General features: G+C 38.5%; 1 protein-coding gene across 1 annotated transcript in view; it reads right to left on the bottom strand.

The window, feature by feature from the left end:
* Positions 1 to 24,715, bottom strand: part of frem2b (FRAS1 related extracellular matrix 2b) — a 106,457-nt gene that overhangs the window by 47,033 nt on the left and 34,709 nt on the right. The window contains exons 3-4 of the mRNA XM_022668801.2: positions 9,074 to 9,220; positions 423 to 653 (exon numbers count right to left, since the gene is read on the bottom strand). Coding sequence (XP_022524522.2) covers positions 423 to 653; positions 9,074 to 9,220 — 378 coding nt within the window. The remainder of the gene's footprint in view (positions 1 to 422; positions 654 to 9,073; positions 9,221 to 24,715) is intronic.

Consider the following 24,715-nt stretch of genomic DNA (forward strand, 5'->3'; position numbering starts at 1 on the left):
TACAGAACCAGCCAAACAAGTGGACACAACGTCTTATTTAAGGTTTTTATATTTTTATTATATATATTTTTTATTTTAAGTGATCTATCAGATTATGAAGGAACACATAAGGAATCATGTAGTAACTTAAAAAGACTTTCAGCGTTTTCTCCGGTTTCTAACGTGCATTCCAGCTTCACGTCTCTTGGACTGCAGCCCAAGACTGGTAAGCAATAATGGCGGGTAGTTACGGCTATATCTGGAACTGATTCTACATAAAACAACACAGTTTAGAGCTCTCACCAACGTTTAGAGCTCTCGTTATCAGACCCTGACGAGGGTTTTCGTCTACTTGCAGCACAAAGCTAATTATATCCTCAGTTCCAGGTATTCAGTCTCAGTAAAGCTCTGCTGAACACAGTCTGAACACCCTGCCCACTCACCATCTCCAGGGTCCACTATCTCCACCACGGCTGCCTGAGGGAACTCCAGAGCTCCCATCACGGGCTCGGAGAGGAGAATCTGGAAGCTCTCGGACTGCTCGTACAGGTTATCGCCGAGGATCCGCACCTTCCAGGTGGCGCTGGTCTGACCCGGGTTAAACTGGACCTGTTTCTGGGCTTTTCCTCGAAAGTCTTTGTCCTTTTCTGCTGTTCCATCTTTGGTAGCGATACCTTAAAAGGATGATGAAAGGAGAAGATACAGTAGGTTAGGGATGGCTAATCATACGTCACAATATGAATTGATGGATGGATGGATGGATGGATGGATGGATAGATATGCACATGTGCACCAGTTCACTCTATCTTATAAACAGTGTGGTTGTGTAGACTGTTTATTTTTTGCTGATTGCATCATCTACTGCAATGTTATACCGAGGTTTATAGCATAGATCGGCAATAGGCGGCCCACGGGGCAGATGTGGCCTGCAAGCATGAAACATCTGGTGCATGAGGTTGTTTGAACTACAATAAACGATAATAATACAAAAATAATTACATAAAATGCTTCTCTGGTGAGCTTTTGTTTACATTCCTCCCCCGTCTCTCTCCGTCGCTCGGAGTAACTTTAGTTTCTGCCCGTTCTTGTTTTTTTGCTCGTTCTCGGGCTCCCTATCTCCTTATAAGGGCGTTTTTTTTTTCGGCCGTGTCCCAATTCACTAGCTGGGGCAGCGATAGTGTATTGGAGCGCGACCCTGACGACACAAGTTCGATCCTGGGTGAGGAGCGGTGTGTTTATATATTTTTTTAATCCTTTCTTCTTGGGTTTACCTGCTTTGAGATCAACTGTTCTGCAATTGGGTTCAACAACCCTCTGGGCTGGAGAGCTACTAGTCTATATCTATATCTATATTTCACAGTTTTAAATAAATTAGGTTTGTGATGTTGGTTGGTTTCCCCTCTCCATTAGTGACATAAGCAAAATATTCACTCCTCGAGGAGACTTCACTCCTCGAGCCCGTTTTGTCCACAAGTTCCAGACCAAAAGAACGTCTTTTATCTCTATTCTAGTCTTGAACACTGGACGATAGCATTTAGCAGCACTTACCTACAGTAAGTCATATTTCCATGTACATTTACATTTATGTCATTTGGAAAAACTTTAGATTATGTTTTAGATGCATAGCATCTAACATGGATGAGCATTGTCCTGTTAAAATAGTGCACAAGAGAGTGTTGAGAAGAGGTAAGTCCACTGGAGGCAGCATTTTCATAATTGTATGAATTTGCACCCAGACCATGACACCAGGCCTGGATCTTGGCAAGGATTTGTTGGTGATCTCCACCAAGACAAATGCAAGGATCACCTTCAGTGATGAGAGAGTCTCACTTCCATCACGTACACAAGTATGAGTGTCCTCAAGATATTCCCTGAGGAAACTCTCCTTAATCTGTTTACACACTGCTGTTCCATCCCTTTTTATGGCTTCTTAAAGTATAGTATATATAACTTTTATACAGAAATACACAAAAAACACTTTTCAGAAAGCTGTATCAGATCCTGCATGCAGGTCTATTTTACTGTGTTCGGCGAGCCTCCGGCAGAACGGTCACTAGAGACCTCGTGGAAAGTGTGAGGCTACAGCTCAAAAACTAAACCTTCAAACTACAAGAAATAAAGTGTGAAGTTATGTGAAGTTATATTTGCACGCTCTGCAGTGAGTCAGGTAAAAGAAAGCTCTTTCTAGCTCGACAATTGTTTACCGTAGCGCTTTATTACAGGAATAGCTCTCGCTCTTCGTCTGTCACAGCAGTCCTCTCACTAGAGCTCAGCCCTGAGGACAACATCTGCTCCAAACGAGTCGGGATGCAAAACAAATCAGATAATAATATCAAGCAGTGACAGATTGTTTTAAGTGCTTCCCCCAACATCGTTCCTCTGGCAATCGCTTCAGTTGACTGGAGAATTTGGCACCTGGAAGAAAACCTGCATCATTTTTCTCCTCCTATTTCCCATCCGGCGCTCCAATGGATCAAGGTAGCGGCGCTTATGAAAGGCATTGTACTGTAGGGTCTGGATGGACAGCGCCATGTGATGCAACTCTCAAGCAATAAAAGCATTGTGGCTTCAAAGTAATCGGCCCGACGTCCACCGGAGAGCCAGAGAGAGCGCGAGAGAGAGCGCGAGAGAGAGCGAGAGAGAAAAAGAGAGAAAGATAATCAAGATATCTCTGGAGGCTAGCGCTACAGTTCTTGGCCAGAGTCCCTCTCTCTCTTTCTCTCCCCCCGCCGGAGATGAGCTGTTTGTGAGCGCGGCTGTCCGCCGAGGTTATTGCGAGCACGCTCGGCTGACAGCGCCTTCACCGTGCCAGCTGGATCGTGGCAGGGGGCGCCAGGCTTTTGCTGTCAACTAGCAAGGCACCGCTCAACACGGGCGCCTGTGGTAAATAAAACATACTCGCCTACAGCCTGAAGCTTCGGTCATTCGCAAAAATAGAAGCAGGGAAAGTTCACGAGTGAGGGAACAACGCGGAGCTGCCGAGGACGTCTTTCATAGGGAATTAATTGAGATGAGCTGAGAGGGTGAAAGCCTAAATGCATACAGTACCTACAATAATTGCTAGTGGCCTCATTACCTTCTTTCAAACTTTGCACCCTCCTCTTTCTGTGTGTGCATTTGACATTCCTCAATCCTCAGTGCAAAGTGTGTATAAGCGATATTTTATAGAAGATAGAAGTGCAGTGCATGGTTAGAATTGACCGTGCAATCAGACGTGCATACTGTGTCACTCAACCAGTATGTGCTTAATTGGGGAAAAACATAGTGCATCCAACAAGACCATTAGGCTCAAACACTTGACTTTGGCCATGTTCCAGCAAAGCTAACAAATGCTGCACTGATCTGTGAAATATGCGTGTGAGGACTCCTTCATTTAATTTGGATGTAAGTCCCTTGTCTGTTCGAAAGGACAATTCTAGACAGACGCCGCCGGTCACAAACACTGGCTCTCACTGCACTTTTCACTATGGGTAGTACATAGTTGTGTACATAGTTCTCTACAGACACAAATATTGACTATTTGCAAAAATAGAAGCAGGGAAAGTTCACGAGTGAGGGAACAACGCGGAGCAGCCGAGGACGTCTTTCATAGGGAATTAATTGAGATGAGCTGAGAGGGTGAAAGCCTAAATGCATGCAGTACCTACGACGATTGCTAGTGGCCTCATTACCTTCTTTTAAACTTTGCATCCTCCTCTTTCTGTGTGTGCATTTAACATTCCTCAATCCTCAGTGCAAAGTGTATATGAGGAATGTCATGGAAGGCATTGCCACCCCCAGTGGACAGTGCAGTGCATAGCTATCATTGGCCGTGCAATCAAACAATCAAGTCTGGTAGAAATCACATCCATTATTATATGAGCACATTTCCCCCACTTTAGCCTCACTCCATTGGTCGCCCATATGTTAGGATTTTAGGATTCATTTTAAAATCCTTTTATTTACTTTTAAATCCCTTACTGGTCTTGCCCCACTCTATCTATCAGAGCTGCTACACACCTATACAAGCCCACCCGCTCACACCTAGGTTAGGGATTAGTTTATCACCGCACATTACACAGGTTTCCACACTATCTAGTTTTAAATCACTTCTTAAAACCCACCTCTTCTCCTTAGCTTTTGACACAGTGTTGAATGTATGGGTTGTCGTATTTATCTATTTCTATTTTTATTATTTTTCTTTTATTTTATATGTACAGCACTTTGCCCTTTACTTTGAAAGTGTTAAAGTGCTATATAAATAAAGTTGGATTGGATTGGACTGGATATTGGAGGAAGCCCCACAAAACATACTGTATCACTCGACCAACATGTGCTTACTTTAGAGCTTAGATCGGGCCCCAAAAACTGTCATTATGAGCCCGAGCCTGATTTAAACCCAACATTTTTTTAGTAAGTAGAGCGTAGGACTAAGCTTTTTAAAGTAATTTAAAGTAATTGCTAAGCGAAATCTGTTCAGAATGATGTTTATTAACATTGCAACACTGAAGAAGCATAGACCTATAGTAGTAGTAGTAGAAGCCTGTAGTATTGACCATTTGCACAAGTGAAGAAACAACATGAATCATGAGCTACATGCGTACCCAAGATTGGCCATGCTCTGCACTTTCAACTTTGGCTAGTAATGCCTACAAAATTACCTACAGCCTGAAGTCTTAACCATTTGCAAGAACATCAAGCAGGAAAAGCTCACAAGCAAGGACGCGACACAACGAAGCAGCCGAGGATCATCTTTCCCAGGAAACTAATTGAGATGAGCTGAGGGAGGCAGCGGGAGGAGGAGCTGCTGCTACTACAGAAACCTGAAATTCGGGAGGCGTACTGATGTGTTGTCATGCAGACACACAGAGAAATCAGGCCTCTGAAAGAAAGAAAAACAAGATTTGATACTTTGAAGCAAAAAGAAAGAAAGGATCGCTTTGATATGGAGGAACAGACGCAGCGGAGAGGAACAGCGCTGCCTCGGTCTGCCCACACACGTGCCCGAATAAAATAAAATTAGCTCAACAGGGCCTGAAAAAAACCTCTTCAAAGAGAAAGCCTGCGAGACGCGGAGGAAACAGTTCCTTTCAGCTGCTTTAAAACTGGATCTTCCTCACAACAGGAGAGAGGAGAACCGCCGAGCTTCAGAAGTCCGGAAGTCAAGCAGCATTGGAGAAGATCTCAGAGTTAATATGCAGACTCAGCAGGAGGATCAGACCTTACCAGAACCGGAACCAGTGGAGGTCTACCAGTGGACGATCCGAACTCTGATTATTCTCCTGAATCAGGAGGTTCCTCACTACTTTCCCAGCCAGGAGACTCCCCTCCATGACCACCCAAATGGAAATTTAATGGGACTCTTCCTCTGCTTTCTAAAACAACTCATGTTTTCATTATATCATCTCATACTTCTGAGGTCAGGACCTTTAAACTCCAACTCCTCAAAAGTCAGACTTCTGAAAATAAACTTTCCCACTAGAACTCAGCCTCAGCCCATGGTGACGTGGTCTTAATGAGACTCTATGTCTTAACTTTCTTAAATTTAAAGAGCTTATACTTCTTTTTGTTTTGTTTTTCTTGCCTAAATCAATTCATATCATATTGCAGCGGAGACTGCTAGAAACCTAGAAACACAAGTTGAAGTAGACACTAAAAAAACAAACAGAATTTATTGTAAATAAACTAAATTACTGCTCTTATTGCTACTTAAGCCCCATTAAGCCGGACACTCTAAAAGCCTAATATATGAGGGATTTGATGGGGTGATTTATATAATAAACACAATGTTGTTTTTATCTTGGGAATTCCCTGAAGTTTCTGAAGCAGACTGAGAAAAGTCCTGTCCTAAATGCTCCCATTCACATGACGATTAACAAAGGTACAAACAAACACATACTGAGCTCTAGAAGATTATCAATGTTGCACAACAAGAAAGATATAAATATATACTTTAATATATACTTTTCTATTAAGTTATAGGTATTGTATCTATCTATTAATTAGACTGTAAAAACTGAGAAGACTTGAGATTTGACCACAATTAAGAAGATTTGACTTCAGACTCAATTACAAATACAAATTACTGTGGCAAAACTGTTCTAATTTTACTGGTTTGTTTTTCTGTTGTTTTTCCTGTTTTGTTCTGGGTCAATTTGACCAGTTTAAAAGTTTAAAAATCTAGGAAAAAAAGCTTGCCTTAATAAATATAAAAATGTCTCATTTCACATATTTACAACCACCCCTGCAAAAACTAAAACTAAAACAAAATGATAAAAAAAACTATTTCTTATTGTTGCTGTCCAATGAAAAAACAACAACTTTACAGGAGAGAGAAGAAAAACCTTCTAAACTTTCAATAGAATTCAGTGTAAAAAGAGTTAATTTCAGGTCATTTTGAAGAGTTTCTATTGTTCTGTTCATCAGTACATTTTAGCACAGTGTAAGGGACAGTTTGTCTGTTCAAATTATGTAGTAAAATAAAAAATTGTTAAAAATGAAGATACTTATTTTTCATTGGACAGCAGCGATATGTAGTAAAATAAAAAAAATATGATTGAATTATCCAAATTGAAGCATTACCTGTTAGAGGTAAGGAACACCATTGCAGTAAATATTGATAGAATAATTAGTAATGGAGTTAGTCATGAAATTGAGCCATTGCTTAAATATTGCTGATGGCCAGAACAATCATTTGGAATGTACTGAAGAATAAGAAAGTCGTCACTGGTGTACTAAGTAACAGATTCCAGGTCTGGGTGACTGAATGCTGCACTACACTATTAAGAGTCCTTGGGCAAGACTCCTAACTCTAACTCTACCCAAATCAGTAATAGGAATAGTCTTAAATAGTTTTAAATCCAGATCCAGACCAGACTTTTACCAGCTCCATCCGGTACGAATACTTCTGCTATCCTTGTTATCCTTGAATTAGTAATTCTGGCCTTGAAAGACCACAATCAGTGCAGGTCTATCAGCAGAGGTGCAGCGCGCGCTGATTCATCACTTCTTTTTTCCTAACTGTGAGCCGGAAACTCCTCTCTATGACCACCCAAACAGAAATGCAACAGGACTCAGACTCAGCCTTTCTGAAAAGCAAATCTTGTCTTAGTTATGCCAACTCAAACTTTTGAGGTCATGATCATTAAACTGTAAAGTCAGACTAGAGAAATACATTTCTGAGGTTAAAACAGACTGGAGAAAAGTTCGAATTCTTCATGCCATCTCAAACTTTTCAGGTTCTGATCATTAAAGTGTATAAAAAAAAACTTCTCAAGTCAGACTTGAGAATTACATTTTAAGGCCAACATTAAAATGATACACTGGGAACTGCGGCTTTGGTGAACTCAGAATTACACCGACATGCTGGATATCTTTAATTATATGACTGGTATCATGCTCCCTGACATTAACTATATTTTCACTATAATGGAAGCTAAATAATGTTGCATGGAATAAAACCTGTAAACCTGCACTGAACTCACATGTGATTTATGTCACAGTGCTGGTCATGATCATTACCACTCACTGCACTGTCCACTGTGGGCGGTAATGGGTGGCTGAATCCTGCATTACACCAATAAGAGTCCTTGGGCAAGACTCCTAACACTACACTGGCCTAAATCTGTAAAAGAAATAACCTTAAAAATAGGAAATCATCCAAAACCATTACTCAAATATTGCTGATGTCCAGAACAACAGTTTGGAATGTACTGAAGTATAAGAAAGTCGTCACTGGTGTAGTAGGTAACAGATGCAAGGTCTGGGTAACTGGATGTTGTGCTGCACCAATAAGAATCCTTGGGTAAGACACCTTCTATGACACACATTAGCATGCTGAATAGTGTTCAATCTTACACGATAACTCATACCAGCTCATCTGTGAAACACAGTGGAGGTAGAGTCATGGCTTAGACTTAGAAGAATGGAGTAAGACGCACTGTTCCAATACTTTTGGAGGGGACTGTAACTAGCCTAGCTGTTCCTCTCCATTAAAGTTCTTTAAATCTTTATGTTCCTTTCTTTTTAAGAGCGAAGAACAGAGCGTGGAAGTGAAGTCTCCCCTGCAGCGAGCTGTTTGTGAGAGTTAAATATAAAGGTTTGAGGAAATGATTAACTTTTTGCTTCTTTCCACCGGAGCCAGATGGTAGAAAACGTGTGAAAGGAAGAGAAGGCTTTTTTCCACCAAAGGAATTCATGGAATATAAAAGGCTTTTCATAGCAAAAACCCACATATAGTGCTTTAAGTGCTGGCATTAAGTAGCACTGGAGGAGATGAGTCATTTCTTTAGACCACCTTTGTGTTTGAATTTGGCGTCTCACTTCAGTGCAGGTACTCGGAATGAGATGGATGAAATGGTATGAAAAAGAAATATCCTACCAAGACCGAAATCACTGGAATGAGCACATTTTTTTGGGCACTGGTTCAACTTTGAGTCATTTCCGCTTATTTAAAATGAATAAAATACAATAATACACATTTAAAGCATTGCATGATTTAAGTATTACAATTTAATTGATGAAAACATAAAGTAGTTCTCTTAACATCTGTAAAGCCGTACCGCCAATAGATTAATAAACTATTTGGAGCAAAATACTGTAAATATGAACCTTCTGGCAGCATGTCTAATGACAGGTTTGGGTTAGAGTGGTATAAACCACCATTTCTGGTTATTAACTGGATCTGAAGAGCTTAAATATCCAAAAATAATGAGTTTTGAAAAATTGGGGTGTTCTAAAACTTTTGACAGGTAGTGTCCCTTTACATAGAGCTGGGCGATTAATCGATTTTATCGATAAATTCAAATTTACAGTTAAGGACGATGTGTTTTTATGAAAATCGGTATTCTCAGAGTTTTAATTTCCACTTCCCTGTGGGTTCCTGTAGTTCAGAGTGAGCTTCATTTCTGCATACAATATTACCTAATTACAATTACTTACTTTGTACAATATTACCTAATTACAATTACTTACATGTACAGGTACATGTAGCTAGAGTAGCTAGAAGAAATTAAAAATGCAACCCAAAGCCTTGGTTTTAGGAGGTTAAAGAGTGATTTTATCTTAGTGATAATCAGTGAACAGTACATTAAAAACTAATGTTAATCACACTTACTGACAAAAGACGTTTCTCCAAGATATCCTCTCCGTCTCAGCACCACCTCCAGCACCTTCACCTCCTCATCCACCAGGTAATACTCCTTCTCCAGAGAAATCCAGGCCCAGTTCAGCCGGAACTGCTGCTTCTTCAGCTTGTTTCCTCCTGAACACAATAAAATAATAATGAAAACATGTATAAGTTATACTAATTTATTTTCTTATAAATACAGTGTTATTGTATTGTATTTTACAATTTCTTTTATTTATTTTTACACACACAGAGCACATAAGACTCACATTAACAATGGCGAAAGAGCTAGCGCTGTGGTTAGCAGCTAATGCTAATGCTGCTGCACCCAGCCTTAGTGCTGGAGAAACTTTACTGAAACTCCTGTATAACTCTGTACTTCAGTGGAGTGTCTTTACTGCTCCTTAATACCTGACTGATAGAACTCATACAACATTTTGGGGAAAATGTAATAATTTAAAGCATTAAATTAAAGAATTACAGAATTTTAATGCCTAAGCATTAAATTTTTATTTTAATGCGTGATGCCTGCTGATGGAAAAATGGTTAGTTTTAGTTAATTATAGTTAATTCTGGTTAATTCGGTTAATTCTGAACCCTTAGACTAATAAACATCCCCTTTCCCCGTCTCTACACCACAACGTATAAAAGCTAACTCATTCTCCGTTCTCCACAGCCGAATATGTTTGAAAGTTCAATTTCTGAAGATGAGAGACGACGTGTGGAATCTGCAGTAAAAGCAGGCTCTCTAAATGCAGCATTATACAGAACTGCAGCCTGTCAGTCAGAGCACGGCTACGTGAGGCTAAAGCTGAGGAGAGAGAGGGCTGAGAGTGGCGTTTCATTACTGAGCATCATTAGCTTCCCTCCTCCTCCTCCTCCTCTTCCTCCTCCTCCTCCTCCTCCGCTCCTCATTCTGAGGTCACGGTATCATCCAGAGAAAAGCGAAAGCAGGAGAACATAACCCTCCTGTTGTGTTCCGGGTAAATTCCTTTTATTAGTGTTTATGAATAAGGGCTAATCTACAGTTACAGTAGATACAGAATCACCATCACTGTAATCAGGCAATATCCTGCCTGTAATCCATCTAAAATTCTGAACCAGCTAAAAAGTGCTTTTACACTGCAGATGAACTGTCAAACTGACCCCTTTCAAAGTTTGTAGATCTAGGAAAAATAGTTAAAAGCTTGTTTTTTTTTGTATGAAACTTCTTAAGCATGCATTAACCAGTGTAATCAACACATAATATGAAAATGGTTAATCTCACAGATTTGCAACCAACCACCCCATGCCAAAAACTAAAAAAACTAAAACAAAATTGTAGTGTTATGTTTTAATGTTTTTGTAAAACTATTTTTTTATCGGTTTTATATGTTGGTCATTTAAAAGTAATAGTAAAATTAGTGAAACAAAACAAAAAAAAAATATATGAAAAGCGAATTAATTGTCCTAATTAAACCATTACCTTCCTGTTAGAGGTAAGAAACACCAGTGCACTAAATATTGATAGAATAGTTTAATTTAAAAAAAATATTTACACTGTTTATAAGGATTTTTTGGGGATTTTAGACAACTTTGCTGTTCCTGAGAAATGAACATAACAGGAGGGTTAAGGCTAGTGCTGAAGTTTCACAGTGAAACAAACCTGACAAATACTTACTTTTCAACCAGTATAAATACATTCATCTCTACGTCTCTGTGTGTTTTAAAGCCCTTATCTTTTTCTGTCTCACTGTAAGCAGCTCACGCTGGATGTGCCTGATGCACGGAGTCATTCTGACACTGATTTGAGTGCGTAGCTTCACTCTGTTCACGGCAAGCGTGCGAGAGAGCGAGTGAGAGTGAAACACACGGGGAAAAATAAAAAGAACACTTATTGCAACACATTTCAACAACCTGTCTGTCTGCGTCTGGCTCCAGCGCTCGTACCCATAATTCCACTCCAGATGATGAGACTGAACTTTCCTCCGCAGCTCATATATTAACTCACTGATGAGTTATCACAAACAGCCCGAATCAGCCATAACATTAAAACCACTTACAGCTGAGGTGAATAACTGCGACTGTGATTATCTGGGTGCGATGCAACTGTCAGAGAATGGAATCTGCATATTAGGCAGCAAGTGAACAGGCAGATCACTAGTTAAGGTTGATGTGATGAAAGTAGGATGAAAGTGTGTAAGACTGGTGGAGGAGAACATGATGCAAAGATGCATTAAAAAAAAAACCTGTGATTAAAAACCAACCAGGATTATTCCACCAAATATTAATTTCTGAACTCTTAAAACTTTATGAATATGAACTTGGAGGTGGGGAGAGGAGAGGAGGAGGAGAGGAGAGGAGGATGAGAAGAGAGGTGGAGGAGAGGAGAGGAGGAGGAGAGGAGAGGAGAGGAGGAGGAGAGGAGAGGAGGATGAGAGGAGAGGTGGAGGAGAGGAAAGGAAGAGAGAAATTAATTAATTAAAATAAAAGGTTTTTCTGCTTTCCTCTATTTTATCATCCCTGTTTGAAGTGAGATTCAAAGCCTCGACAGGATCCTGCAGAGCATCCCTACCAGTTACAATCTGCACACACACACACACACTATATACACACACACACTATACACACACGCTAAGTGAGAGAAAGAGAGAGAGAGACAGAGAGAGTCGTAGAGTGAAAGATAGAAAGAGAGTCATATGGTTAGAAAGAGAAAGACAGAGAGAAAAAGTCATAGAGTGAAAAAGAGTCGAAGTGAGAAGAGAGAAAGAGAGACAGTCATAGAGTGATAGAGCGATAATAAAAGAAAGAAAGAGAGAGAGGGAGAGAGAGAAAGAGAGACAGTCATAGAGTTTAAGAGAGTCATAGAGTGATAGAGAGAAAAAAAGAGAGTGAGGAAGAGAAAGAGATATCATACACTGATCAAGCATAACATTATGACCGCTTTATTGCACATTAATAACACTAAAAAAACACACAGTTGATCATTTAAGAGAATTAGTACATGCCTTTCGTGAAATTCCGCGCTGCACAAAGTGTACTTTTCCTGTCGTTATGATAGCAAAGACACAGTGTCAGTGCAGTGCACCACCTAAATTATATATCTATAAAGTATGCAGAGGAACAGATACTACAGGACTACAGTCTGTAATTATAGAACTACAAAGTGCTCCTACAGTAAATGATCAGTCTGTAAAGTAAAATGTGTGTAGAAACTAATGATAATGTGGTCATAATGTTATGGTTGGTCAGTGAACACTATAAAAGAGGGATGCGGTTCCACCTGCACTGTTTCAGTCTATCAGCAGCATGTGGTTTGTTTGAGCTTGTTTGGCAGCTCTACTCAGACTTTAACCTCCCAGCAACCCCCCCCCTCCACCAGCAATACCCCCCCAGTCGCCACGCTTGATAACCCAGTCACGTTCCAGTATGCCCATTTCCCTTTCATGAATAGAGCGAGACACACTCGTCTGTCCCGCTCTGTCTGTGTGTGTAAATACCACCCTGTAACACCTGTTCCCGAGCCGTCCTGCGTGTCCTGATTCAATCAGCACATTTCTGTAGCAGGACTCAGTTCTATTCTATAAACTACAGACAACATTTCTCCCAAATTCAAAATAAAAATATTCTCATTTAGAGCATTTATTTACAGAAAATGAGAAATGACTGAAATAAAAAAAAAGATGCAGAACTTTCAGACCTCAAATAATGCAAAGAAAACAAGTTCATATTCATAAAGTTTTAAGAGTTCAGAAATAATCAATATTTGGTGGAATAATCCTGGTTGGTTTTTAATCACAGTTTTTTATGCATCTTGGCATCATGTTCTCCTCCACCAGTCTTACACACTGCTTTTGGATAACTTTATGCTGCTTTACTCCTGGTGCAAAAATTCAAGCAGTTCAGTTTGGTGGTTTGATGGCTTGTGATCATCCATCTTCCTCTTGATTATATTCCAGAGGTTTTTAACTTGGTAAAATCAAAGAAACTCATCATTTTTAAATCGTCTTTTATTTTTTTACAGAGCTGTATATACATAAAACATTGGTCCCCAACCGATTTCTTGCTTTTTTGCTTTTTTATCATACTTACATTTTTTAGATGATCAAACACATTTTAATATCAGACAATAAAGTAAAAAAAGAAAGAATGTCACCTGTTAACCTGTCTAGTTTTAGCTAGATAGATAGATAGATAGATAGATAGATAGATAGATAGATAGATAGATAGATAGATAGATAGATAGATTGAACATCTGGCCATCCATTTGTGACCTTAGGCTCAGATGTACTTGGGTTCTGCAGCAGGACAATGACCCAAAGCAAATATAGACAGAACATCGCCTGTCAACCTGTCAAGTTTTCTGGATGTTCTTAGAACCTTTTGATTGGACTTTTTTTTAAACATTCTGGTAAAGTTGGTGCAACTTTTTGCATTAGTTTTATCAATGTTTTCATTTTTATTTTTGGAAAAGTTACTTTAAACTTAGCTTTTTTCAGATTATCACATTTAATATCAGACCAAAAAATTCTGAGTATAGATAGATAGATAGATAGATGTCCTGAAGGACATAATCCGGCCATTAGTTTGTGACCTTAAGCTCAGGCGTACTTGGGTTCTGCAGCAGGACAATGACCCAAAACACATAGATTAAGATTCAGAGTTGAGATTTAAATACTTTTTCACAGAGGGCTAGATTTGTTTTGATAGATTTTCCCCTTAATAAATTTAATTATGATTAAAAAAAAAAACTGCTGTTTACATTTACTCAGGTTATCTTTGTCTGATATTAAAGTTTGTTTGATAATCTGAAAAAGTTAAGTATGATAAAATAGTTTGTAAGTGTCTCAGAGAAACGCAGAGAAATTCAACACTCAAGATCTCAGCATCTATCAGAGGCCATCTCTCCTCCTGAGGAAGTTTGAAGAAGAGGAGGAAACTTCTTTTAGATCAAACAACAACCTGATAAACAAATCCCTGCCTGTCTGAGTCTCTCAACTTTGAGCTTGTAGCAGAAAAAACACCTCCTGAAAAGTGGAATAAAAGGGTTTCCTCATCCAGACGACAAACTGCTGCTGTCTTAAAAACACTTATAATACTTAAAAACCCTAAAATATCGTATACCACAGCCAGCCTTACCGCCAGACCTTTCCACAATGTGCTATAAACAATTTACCAGAACAAACAAAACCCCAACTAACATTAATTATTACACATTTACACATTACACATATAACGTTATATAAAAATAATATTTTTTTTCATGCGTTCTGAAGTACCTGGCTCTTCTTCAGACTTCAAAGTCTGCTATTTGCAGGATAATTGCCTCTGTCAGCAGCTCTGAAGAAAGAGAATTGAAGATTTTTCCAGTAGCTGAATTGGTGGCTGTCAGACTCCCAGCATGCTCCATCTCTGCCCAGAGATCCAGAGACAGGAAATAATCTGCACTGACTTCCTCCAGCCCGCCCTCACCATAAATAACTAGATGGCTGTTTCCCAAAACCCTGGCATTTGCTAATCACACAGCCAAACATTTTAATTGGATGATGAAGCGCTGAAGCGTGAGTGACCAGATGGAAACTCGGAGCCAAACTGACTCTTTTTAAGATCCTGATGAAGGAAACAGCGCCAGATTACGACTCTACTGAGAGCGAGACCTGAAGGAGTTCACACTATGTATCACTGATCAGAGTGAAAATGCCTGGAACTCACCAAAATGCTCCAGAATTCCTTAAATTATGGTTTTTTTGGTTAGTAGAACATCTTGTGAATATTTCCAGTAAACCTGTCAAGTTTTTTGGATGTTCTTGGAAGATTTTTATTAGATTTTTTTAAAGGTTCTGGTAAGGTTGATGCAAGGTTTTTGCCTCCTTTTTAAACAAGGTTTTTTTATTTTTAGTTTTGGGATTGTTAATTTTAACAATAGAATAACATTACTATTCATCTAGCTGGGAACGTTTTCATTATATCACATGTTTTCAGAAAGTTCCTGGAACATTACAACCATTATTTCACGGTCTGAAAAAATGAAGCAGATAAAAGAAACACATTATACCCCGATCTGAAGAAATTCAACAACAGATGAGAAAATTAAGTTATTGATCATCTATCAATCTGGAAAAGATTATAAAGTCATTTCTAAAGCTTTGAGACTCCAGAGAACCACAGTGATTTACTATTATTCACTAATGGAGAAAAAAAACATGGAGCACTGGTGAACCTTCCCAGGAGTGACCGGCCGACCGAACGAAATTACTCCAAAAGGGCATGAAGAACTCATCCAGGAGATCCCAAATACTCAAAAACACTCCAATGTGTCTGAATTAAAACAATTCTGTAAAGAAGAGTGGAACTAAATTCCTCCACAGAGATGAGAAAGACTTGTTATCAGTTATCAGTAAAGCTTGATTGCAGTTGTGATTGCAAAATCAAGTTATTAGATTTTGGGGGTAAACATTATTTCACACAGGGCTAGGATTGGTTCAGATGAGTTTTTGTTTATTTAAATAAATAAAATGATTAGGAAACTCAGGTTATCTTTGTGTGATATTAAAGTCTGTTTGATAATCTGAAAAATATCAGTATGACATATATATAATATATATATATATATATATATATATATATATATAAAGCTGCAATAGATATAGGTCATACTGGTCAACCAGTGCGGGTTCATAAGGTCTCCAGCTTGGTGCATTATTATCTATTTTTTTGCTCAATGAGTATATACTTTTTTTTTGCTATTTTATCTCGTGTATTGCTAGAACAGTCTGAAGTATTGATTTTTCCCTCCACCTCCAGTGATCTCTACATCATTACCGCCTCTGGCTGCCGGGATAATCTCCTCACTGAGGCTCTGCTCTGCTGTAGATACGTCATTTATCCCGTGCTATCAGAGGAACTGAGCTCTGTGGGTAACGCTGGGTCTGATCTGGCCTTTAAAACAGTGTTTATTAACTACGCAGGACATCAGGAGCAGCAGAACGGTCCTGTTAAAGAGACGTGTCTACTCAAACTTTCACACCGGGGACATTCCACCACCATTTATAGCTCTGACTGGTTCAGAGCATCGCGCTATATAAACGCTGAGGGACAGGAGAGAGATGTATGTGCACAAACTTTTAGAAACGTCCTGCGTGACCTTTATCAGGACACGCAGAGAAGACAGCCTGTTAGCCTCGTCACTTTAATTACGCAGTTCATACTATCCTACACATTGGCGTAAGAACCAGGGGGGAATGGGGGGACATGTCCCATCCAATATCCGAAATAGGTGGATTTGTCCCCCCCAAAAATGATACCACAGAAAAAGTAGAAATTGTTTTAAAACTTTTATTTTGAAAGGGCGCCGAAAAAAAAAAAGAATGACCCCCGCCAGGAAAAGCACCACCTCTCAGAAGCGCGTTTCTAATTAAAGTTAAAGCTAAAGCAATCATATATTGTTGTGATTCATTGCTCTTATCACTGACCTCGCCAGTAAAGCTGGTGTTTTGCCGAATTCAGCACCCCCGCCAAGAAAAGCACCCTCTCTCTCGGCAGCGCATACGCACCCACGTATTCTTGGCTTTAACTTTACTTAGAAAATAGAACATTAGAATAATAGAACAATAGAGCATTCCTGAGATACTGTTCTATGCTACGGTTAATGATAGGTAAAAATGAAAAAGAAGAAATGTCACCTGCGCTCTCCCGAGAGGGGGTGCTTTTCCTGGTGGGGGTGCTAAATTCAGCACAATACCAGCTTTATACGCGAGGTCAGTGATGAGAGCAATGAAATTCAGCACCCCCGCCAGAAAAAGCACCACCTCTCAAGAGAAGATGTAGGTGATATGTTTCTTTTTCCTTATTTCTTACGAGTCAGCGTAGCTTAGAACAGCATCTCTATTAAAACAGTATTTCCATTTTTGAAGTAAAGTTAAAGCCAAGAAGACGTGGGTGCGTATGCGCTCCCGAGAGGGGGTGCTTTTCCTGGTGGGGGTGCTAAATTCAGCACAACACCAGCTTTACATGCGAAGTCAGTGATGAGAGCAATGAAATACAACAATAAATCACAATATACTGCACTAAAAACGACTTCTTGATAATGTCTTGTTCTGCTAACAAACTAGGAGGGTTGTTTGGGTTATCTAATGTTTATATTAACTGCTGTCAAAAATCTCAATGAAATGTAAAGTTACGTTATTTTTAATAAAAGGAAACCATCGTAAGAAGTGCTCTCAACAGAAAAAGTTTTTTTTTTTTTTAAAGAGTGGAGAAAATGTTAATATACAACAGAATTGATATGCTAAAACATAATAATCAAACCTGCTGTTATTTGAAATATTAGGTGATAACTAATGATTTTTTTGTCATACATTTATATTAGTCTATCTAACATTAGTAAATGTAATGTAGAGAAAAATGTCAACTTTAGTTAGGTTTAAATAATTATAAACAGAAGCACCGAAAAAAATGTACATATATTTTGTCTATTTGTGATTAACTGTAATTCTGCAAATGTTGTTCTCAGTCACTATAAGGTGGGCTTTGATTCATTTTAGCTAATGTGCCCCCTCCCCTCCAATATCACAACCTGCTCTTACATAACTATAAAAGGACTCCGGAGGGGAGGACCACCCTCAGTGAGGACGGTCTCTCTGTAGTTAAATCTGTAGAGTTGTGTAAGGTGTTCGCTGATCCTCATGAGACGCTTAATCTGTAAGAATGCTTTAAGAATAATGTTCAACCAGACTCTCAGGTTCCCTCTGTTCTGTGGTTTGAGATACGGCGGCGGCGCTAGACTGGCTAAACCACTTCAAACAGGTTTCAGACTGAAAGCTTATGTATCTGTTAATGTATAACTCTGGTTAAAGCTGCTGAGAAACACCTCAGCATTCTCCCGAACCAATGAAGTACTGCATTTCAGATTTAACTAACTGATAAAATATATAAATATACCCTCCTTAGACCCTTCTGTGTGAAATACAGTGGGTCTCTCTGAGATGTTTATGATGCTGCACATGATGAAACTTCCTCATTGTTCTGCAGCAGCTGATAGTAAAAGAAAATATTCAGAAAAATGAGTCGATCGGGAAAAGCGCCGTGTCTACATCAACCCGTCAATTAGTATTCATGGCCCCGCCCACCTCAGCTCGGGACCGCCCACAGACAGAGAAGAGCTGAAGCCGGGCGGCGACACCGTCTCGTCAGATAGGAGATAACTAACAGCGCTAGGAACAGCATGCAGTTCATTCCTGTGTTATTTGTGCGAATAACACATCAGTGTTTATATACTTTACCCAGTAATTCAGAGCTAAGAAACAAATGGTTAGAATTAGTCTATGAAAGAAAAACACCACCAGCCAAGTAGCTGGTGCACCCAGCCTTAGTGAAAATCTGGAAATCTAAACTTACTGTAGATAAAGTTAGAGCTTTACTCAAACAAAAAAAGATTTTAAGGAGAGAAATCTGTGTAGATTAACATCCAGCACTCGTTTAACTTTAAAAATAAATGTTTTTCTTAAGAATTATAGTTTTGTTTAAGAAAACATGAAGACACCACTGTTCCTTACTTATGTCACGTAAACGTGCCTTATAATCCAGTGCACCTTATGTATGAAAATAGACCAGAAAATAGATGTTTATTGATAGTGTGCCTTATAGTGTGAAAAATACAGTATAATAAATGTATTCACTCTAATACTGCAATCGCTTACATATATCATCATTACATTCACATGTATAAAGTTTCGTTCCATTCCAATGACTCCTTTTTGATGTATTATATTTAATGTTTGTCAATGAAGGTATTATCTCCCCATTAAATCCATATAAGTGTCTTTAAAATGGGTTTAAACCTGTTTAAAATACAAACAGCACAGTGTGCACACATTCGATTTCACAGCTCCACTTATTTCACGCTCTGCTAAAACACAATAATGGAAAGAGATGCCTGTGATTTTCCCGCGTTTCACCGTAACATCTTTTGAGCTATCTTTTTTACCCCCTCTGTGCTTAGAGATGGTTATAGCAGATGACACTGAAAGAGATAAAATCGATGTGGGATGCGCATCAAACAGTCAATTTCATACGAGACTGAGTATAAGTATCTGAGCATTAAACATCCACTACTTCTATCCTATTACAGCTACAGGAAAAGTTATGTGAACCCTTTGGGATTATACTTGGATTTCTGCATAAATTGGTCATTAAATGTGTTCTGATCTTCATCTAATTCTTTCTAATTCATTCTTGTAGTTTCAGATCGGAACTTCCTCCATGGTGTCCGCCCATGAACTCCATTCTTGTTTAATGTCTTCCTTATTGTAGATTTGTCAACAAAAATGTGAGCATGTGCCAGAGATTTCTGATTCAGTCTTCAGCTGACACTCCAGGATTCTTCCTCACCTCATTGATCATTCTGCGCTGTGCTCTTACAGTCATCTTTACAGGACTTTACCACGCCTAGAGAGAGTAGCAGCAACAGTGCTGAACTTTCTCCATTTGTAGATCATCTGTCTTACCGTGGACACATGAACATCAAGACTTTTAGAGATACTTTTGTAACTCTTTCCAGCTTCATGCAAGTCAACAATTCTTGAACGTAGGTCTTCTGAGAGCTTGATCTTTTGTGTGAGGCGTGATTCACATCAAGCAATGCTTCTGAAGAACAGCAAATTAAAAAAAACTGGTGTGTTTGTGTGTTTTTATAGGGCAGAGCAGCTTTAACCAACACATCTCATCACATCCTGCCTCCAATTAGCGCATTAGCCCTTAGAAAAGTCATTAGCATAGGGGTTCACATACTTTTTTTTCCCCTCACTGTGAATGTTAACATGTTGTGTTCAATAAAACCAATAAAAGCATGCAAACATAATTTTTGGGGATTGATCTCCCTTGAGTTTATCAGTCACTACCTGTGTTAGGGACCCATTATAAAAGTGGTTAACTTTTCTAAGTGTGTAAAATTAATAAAAGTATAGACAGCACTAAAAACAAAAACGTTTTATAAAAAGAAAGAAAGAGAGAGAAAGAGAGAGAGGGAGAGTAAAAAAGGGGGAGAATTGCGCTCCAATGAGTTTATCAGTCACTACCTGTGTTAGTTTAATCGTCATTAGCTGCAGCTGGACAGCACTACTATGGGCCGTTTCTATATTATCTACTTTTTTTGTCAAACTTTTCCCCCTCTCACTGTAAATGTTAACATGCTGTGTTTAATAAAACCATGCAAACATATAATTTCTTTTGACTTAGATGAAGAACACATTTAATGACCAATTTATGCAGAAATCTAAGTATAATCCCAAATTTATTGCAACTGTAGAATGATCCTAATATGAGCACTATTCTAAATAAGGTAGAAACCCTGATCTCTGAACAGTCTGCTCCACATGATGATGACCACATGGGCTGGTGATGGACAGATTAGTTATGAAAGCGACTGAAGCTCAGGGCTCAGCGGGATCTGTGCCAGTTCTGTGCCCCTGTCTCTTTTCTCAGCGCCCAGCTCTGCCCATATTTGGTGAATATGGAGAGTGAGGGGCGCTGGTACCCGCCGGCCGCACTCAACCAGACACAAACACGGGCGCTGGTGCCAAGATCCTGCCTGGTACAGATCAATGTGGCCAAAGTAGAGGAAAAATGTCACTTGAGGAACTTAAAAATAAGTAGAGGAGGAGTCTAACGCAGAAATTCTCATGTGGAAATAAAGTGGCTTATAAAATAGTCAGTGTAGAAAACAACCCACAACCTACAGGCCCTACACTGAACATTTAAACCTTTATACAGCTCTAGAGAAAAATAAGAGACCAATTAAAAACAATAAATGATCAAAAGCCATCAAACCAAACTGAACTGCTTGAATTTTTGCACCAGGAGTAAAGCAGCATAAAGTTATCCAAAAGCAGTGTGTAAGACTGGTGGAGGAGAACATGATGCCAAGATGCATAAAAAAAACTGTGATTAAAAACCAACCAGGATTATTCCACCAAATATTGATTATTTCTGAACTCTTAAAACTTTATGAATATGAACTTGTTTTCTTTGTATTATTTGAGGTCTGAAAGCTCTGCATCTTTTTTTTTTGTTATTTCAGACATTTCTCATTTTCTGTAAATAAATGCTCTAAATGAGAATATTTTTATTTGTAATTTGGGAGAAATGTTGTCTGTAGTTTATAGAATAAAACAACAATGTTCATTTTACTCAAACATAAACCTATAAATAGCAAAATCAGAGAAACTGATTCAGAAACTGAAGTGATCTCACTGAATTGATAAATTGAACTAAAAGTGCTCCTCTATTAGGGTTATTGTGACCACCCAAAGTCAGTGAGTCTGTCAGGATGGATGGGCATTGATCCAGAGGGTTTTGGGTTCTTTATTTTTAGTACATGGACATTTCAGCCTTTTAAAGATAAGAGATTTCAAGCCCTTTCAAGTCTTTCTAAGTGTGTAAAATCAATTCAGTGGATGGTCTTGTGTTTTAATAGATACTAGAGAAAGAAAATCAGAAAGGGCGTTTGAGTTCAACCACCTGCTCGAAATGTTCAGAATAAAGAGCAGCTGAAGGAGGCATGAAGAATCTGCATTTAAACAAAGAACAAAAACTACAGGGGTCAGCCTCATAAAAACAGAGAGACAGAAAGAGAGAGAGAGAGAGAGATAAAGAGAGAAAGAGAGAGTATTGATCTCCTATGAGTTTATCAGTCACTACCTGTGTTAGCTTTATCGTCTGGAAATTGTTTCTTAATAATCTAGTAAGCAAACACACATACAGTCATATATGTATAGACATACATTGCAGAAGTGTTTTTTTTCTTTCTAAGTATATAAAATGTATTCACTGTGCTTCCACAAACACTAAACAAAAGAAAAACAGCAATACTGTGTGAGTTCAAACACTCATTTAAAATGTTAAGTATAAACAGTGCTTGAAGCAGGCATGGATGATCTGCATGAAAAATAAAATAAAAAAATCATAAAAAGAAAGAAAGAGAGAGAGAGAGAGAGAGAGAGAGAGAGAGAGAGAGAGAGAGAGAGAGAGAGAGAGAAAGAGAAATAAAAAGAGAGAGTATTGTGCTCCCACGAGTTTATCAGTCACTCTCTGTGTTAGATATGTGTCATTAGCAGCAGCATTAGCTGGGAACAAACTATTAATATAAATAGAGTAAATAGTAAATGCATTATCATGATATAAAGTGTTTTGTATGTTTTGTATCAGACTTCTTTTGTTTTGGTGATATTATTACGTATTACTGTATGATATATCACACCACCTAGAGTAAAACCAATTCAGTGGATTTTCTTGTGTTTCCATAGACACTAAAGAAATAAAACAGTGAGTATGTGCGAGTTCAAACACCTGCAAATACCTGAAAATATTCAGTATAAACAGCAGCTGAAGCAGCAAACAGAAAATAAAGGTCCTGGGTCAGCCTCGTAATGAGAGAGAGAGAGTATAGAGCTCCCATGAGTTTATCAGTCACTACCTGTGTTAGACCTAGTGACTGTAAACTGGGATAATCTATTAAAATAAATACAGTGAAAAGCAAATGCTTTTAAGAATAATGCATTATCATGATGTGGATGTATCAGACTTTTTGTTAAAATTATTGCAAATGATAAGATAGCAAAAGTAAAATCAATTCAGTGGACATGAAAATGTTCAGTATAAACAGCAGCTGAAGCAGCAAACAGAAAATAAAGGTCCTGGGTCAGCCTCTTAACGAGAGAGAGACACAGAGAGACGGAGATAAAGAGAGAGAGAGAGAGAGAGAGAGAGAGAGATAAAGAGAGAGAGGGTACGAGTGTGACGATGTGGAATTCACACAGATCCTGTTTCAACAAAGCACCTTTACGTGTGACTGGCTGAGGAAACAAGGAGGAAAACTGGAGGGTGGATCTGACTAAAGGTCAGACTCAGTCCTGGGAGTTTACACCATGCTCCAGTGCTCTCACGTCCAGCTCTCGCCTCTCTCGCGTCTCTCTCTCGCTTTACCTTCACTCTCACAGATACAGAGAGAATCCACAGGAGGAGATCCGCCTCAGATTAAGCTCCTTCATTAGAGCTGTAGATCTCCGGCTGTTTTTATGAGATACGTATGTCTGAACTTCTAGAATGAGGGGAGGAGAAGCTGCTCTTCAGCTTTGTTAAGTTTTATTACAGAATTAATGCGCTGCTTTCAGACGACCCCAATCATGAGGAGGAGGGGAAACATCTTTGTTATGGTTTCAGTGAAACTGATGATCTCAACACTTTACAAAATCGCTTAATCCTTAAGAAAGTAAATTAGTCAGTCAGTCATCAAAAAATAAAAAGACTGTCCACTCATTCATTATTATGCTAAAGATACAGATGGCGATAGAGGCCTGGATATGAAGCCTGGAGATAAAATACTAGCGGTTTAACACTTTACAAAATTACCAATTCTGACTGATCTTTCAACTGGAAAAAATGTCTCTGAGTCATTAATGAATGTCTATCAGTGAATGAATTCTCACCAGGAGGTACGCTACCCAAAAATAGCCCCTTAAAATTCTTAAAATCTTAAGCTTTATTACAGAATTAATGCTCATCAAAAAAAGATTGTCCATTCATTCTTTATTATGCTAAAGATATAGATAGTAATTGGGATCTCTGTCACTATGAACAAAGGTTTTCTGAAGCCTGGAGATAAAACAGTAGTGGTTTAACATTACAAAATAACCAATTCTGACTAATTGAATGTGATATTTTTTAGGTTATTAACAAATAAAAGAGAATTAGTTAATATTAAGAGGGAAAAAAGAACCTCTATTAGGTAAAGTATATATTAAGTAGATGAATACACTAAAAAAATGTCTCTGAGTCATAAATTAATGTCTATCAGTGAATGATTTCTCACCAGGAGGTACGCTACCCAAAAATAGCCTCTTAAAAAATCATCAAAAAAAGAAGTGTTTATTCATTTATTTTTATGCTAAAGACACAGATTCCGATTGGGATCTCTATCATTATGTACAGTTTCTGAAGTCTGGAGATTAAATACGTTTGGTTAAACAATACAAAATAACCAATTTTTGACTGTGTTAAAAAGCATTAGTTACGATTAAAGAAAAATAACTTCTATTAAGTATCAAATGCTTTTTCTTTCTTTTTAAACTCGTACACTAATTCTTTCCCCCTCATAACAGGAGATATTATGAAGGTCAGTGCTTTGTATATGTCTGCAGAACACTGAACAAAAAAGAACAAAATCCCGTAATTTGAAGCTTAATCCTATTAGCATTAGCCTCGGAGTATGAGCTCAATGCTAGCAGTGGGAAAACCCTCTGGGATTAGGATTCTATGTTCTGCAGGTGGTTCAATCTTTAATGAATTCAGGAAAATGAAAAAGGAAAACATTACTTAGTTCTAGATCAGCAGTGGGTTTGATGGTTTAGATCAACCTGACCAAGCTTATTCTCCAATGGAATACATCTTTTTAAAAGAGAAACTTTAATGTGATTCTAATCCAAATATCTACTGTACTTTAACAGAAGCTGGAGCAGATACAGGATACAGTATGTATTATGCATGTGTACATCACTGATGCCCCAGAACAGCCCCGGCTAATCCTCCAAATCAACCAAAACAAGCAGAATTTCCAGCAAGAAACAGAGAGAGAGAGAGAGAGAGAGAGAGAGGAAG

The sequence above is a fragment of the Astyanax mexicanus genome, chromosome 18, assembly GCF_023375975.1.
Source record: "Astyanax mexicanus isolate ESR-SI-001 chromosome 18, AstMex3_surface, whole genome shotgun sequence".
NCBI classification, from domain to species: domain Eukaryota; kingdom Metazoa; phylum Chordata; class Actinopteri; order Characiformes; family Acestrorhamphidae; genus Astyanax; species Astyanax mexicanus.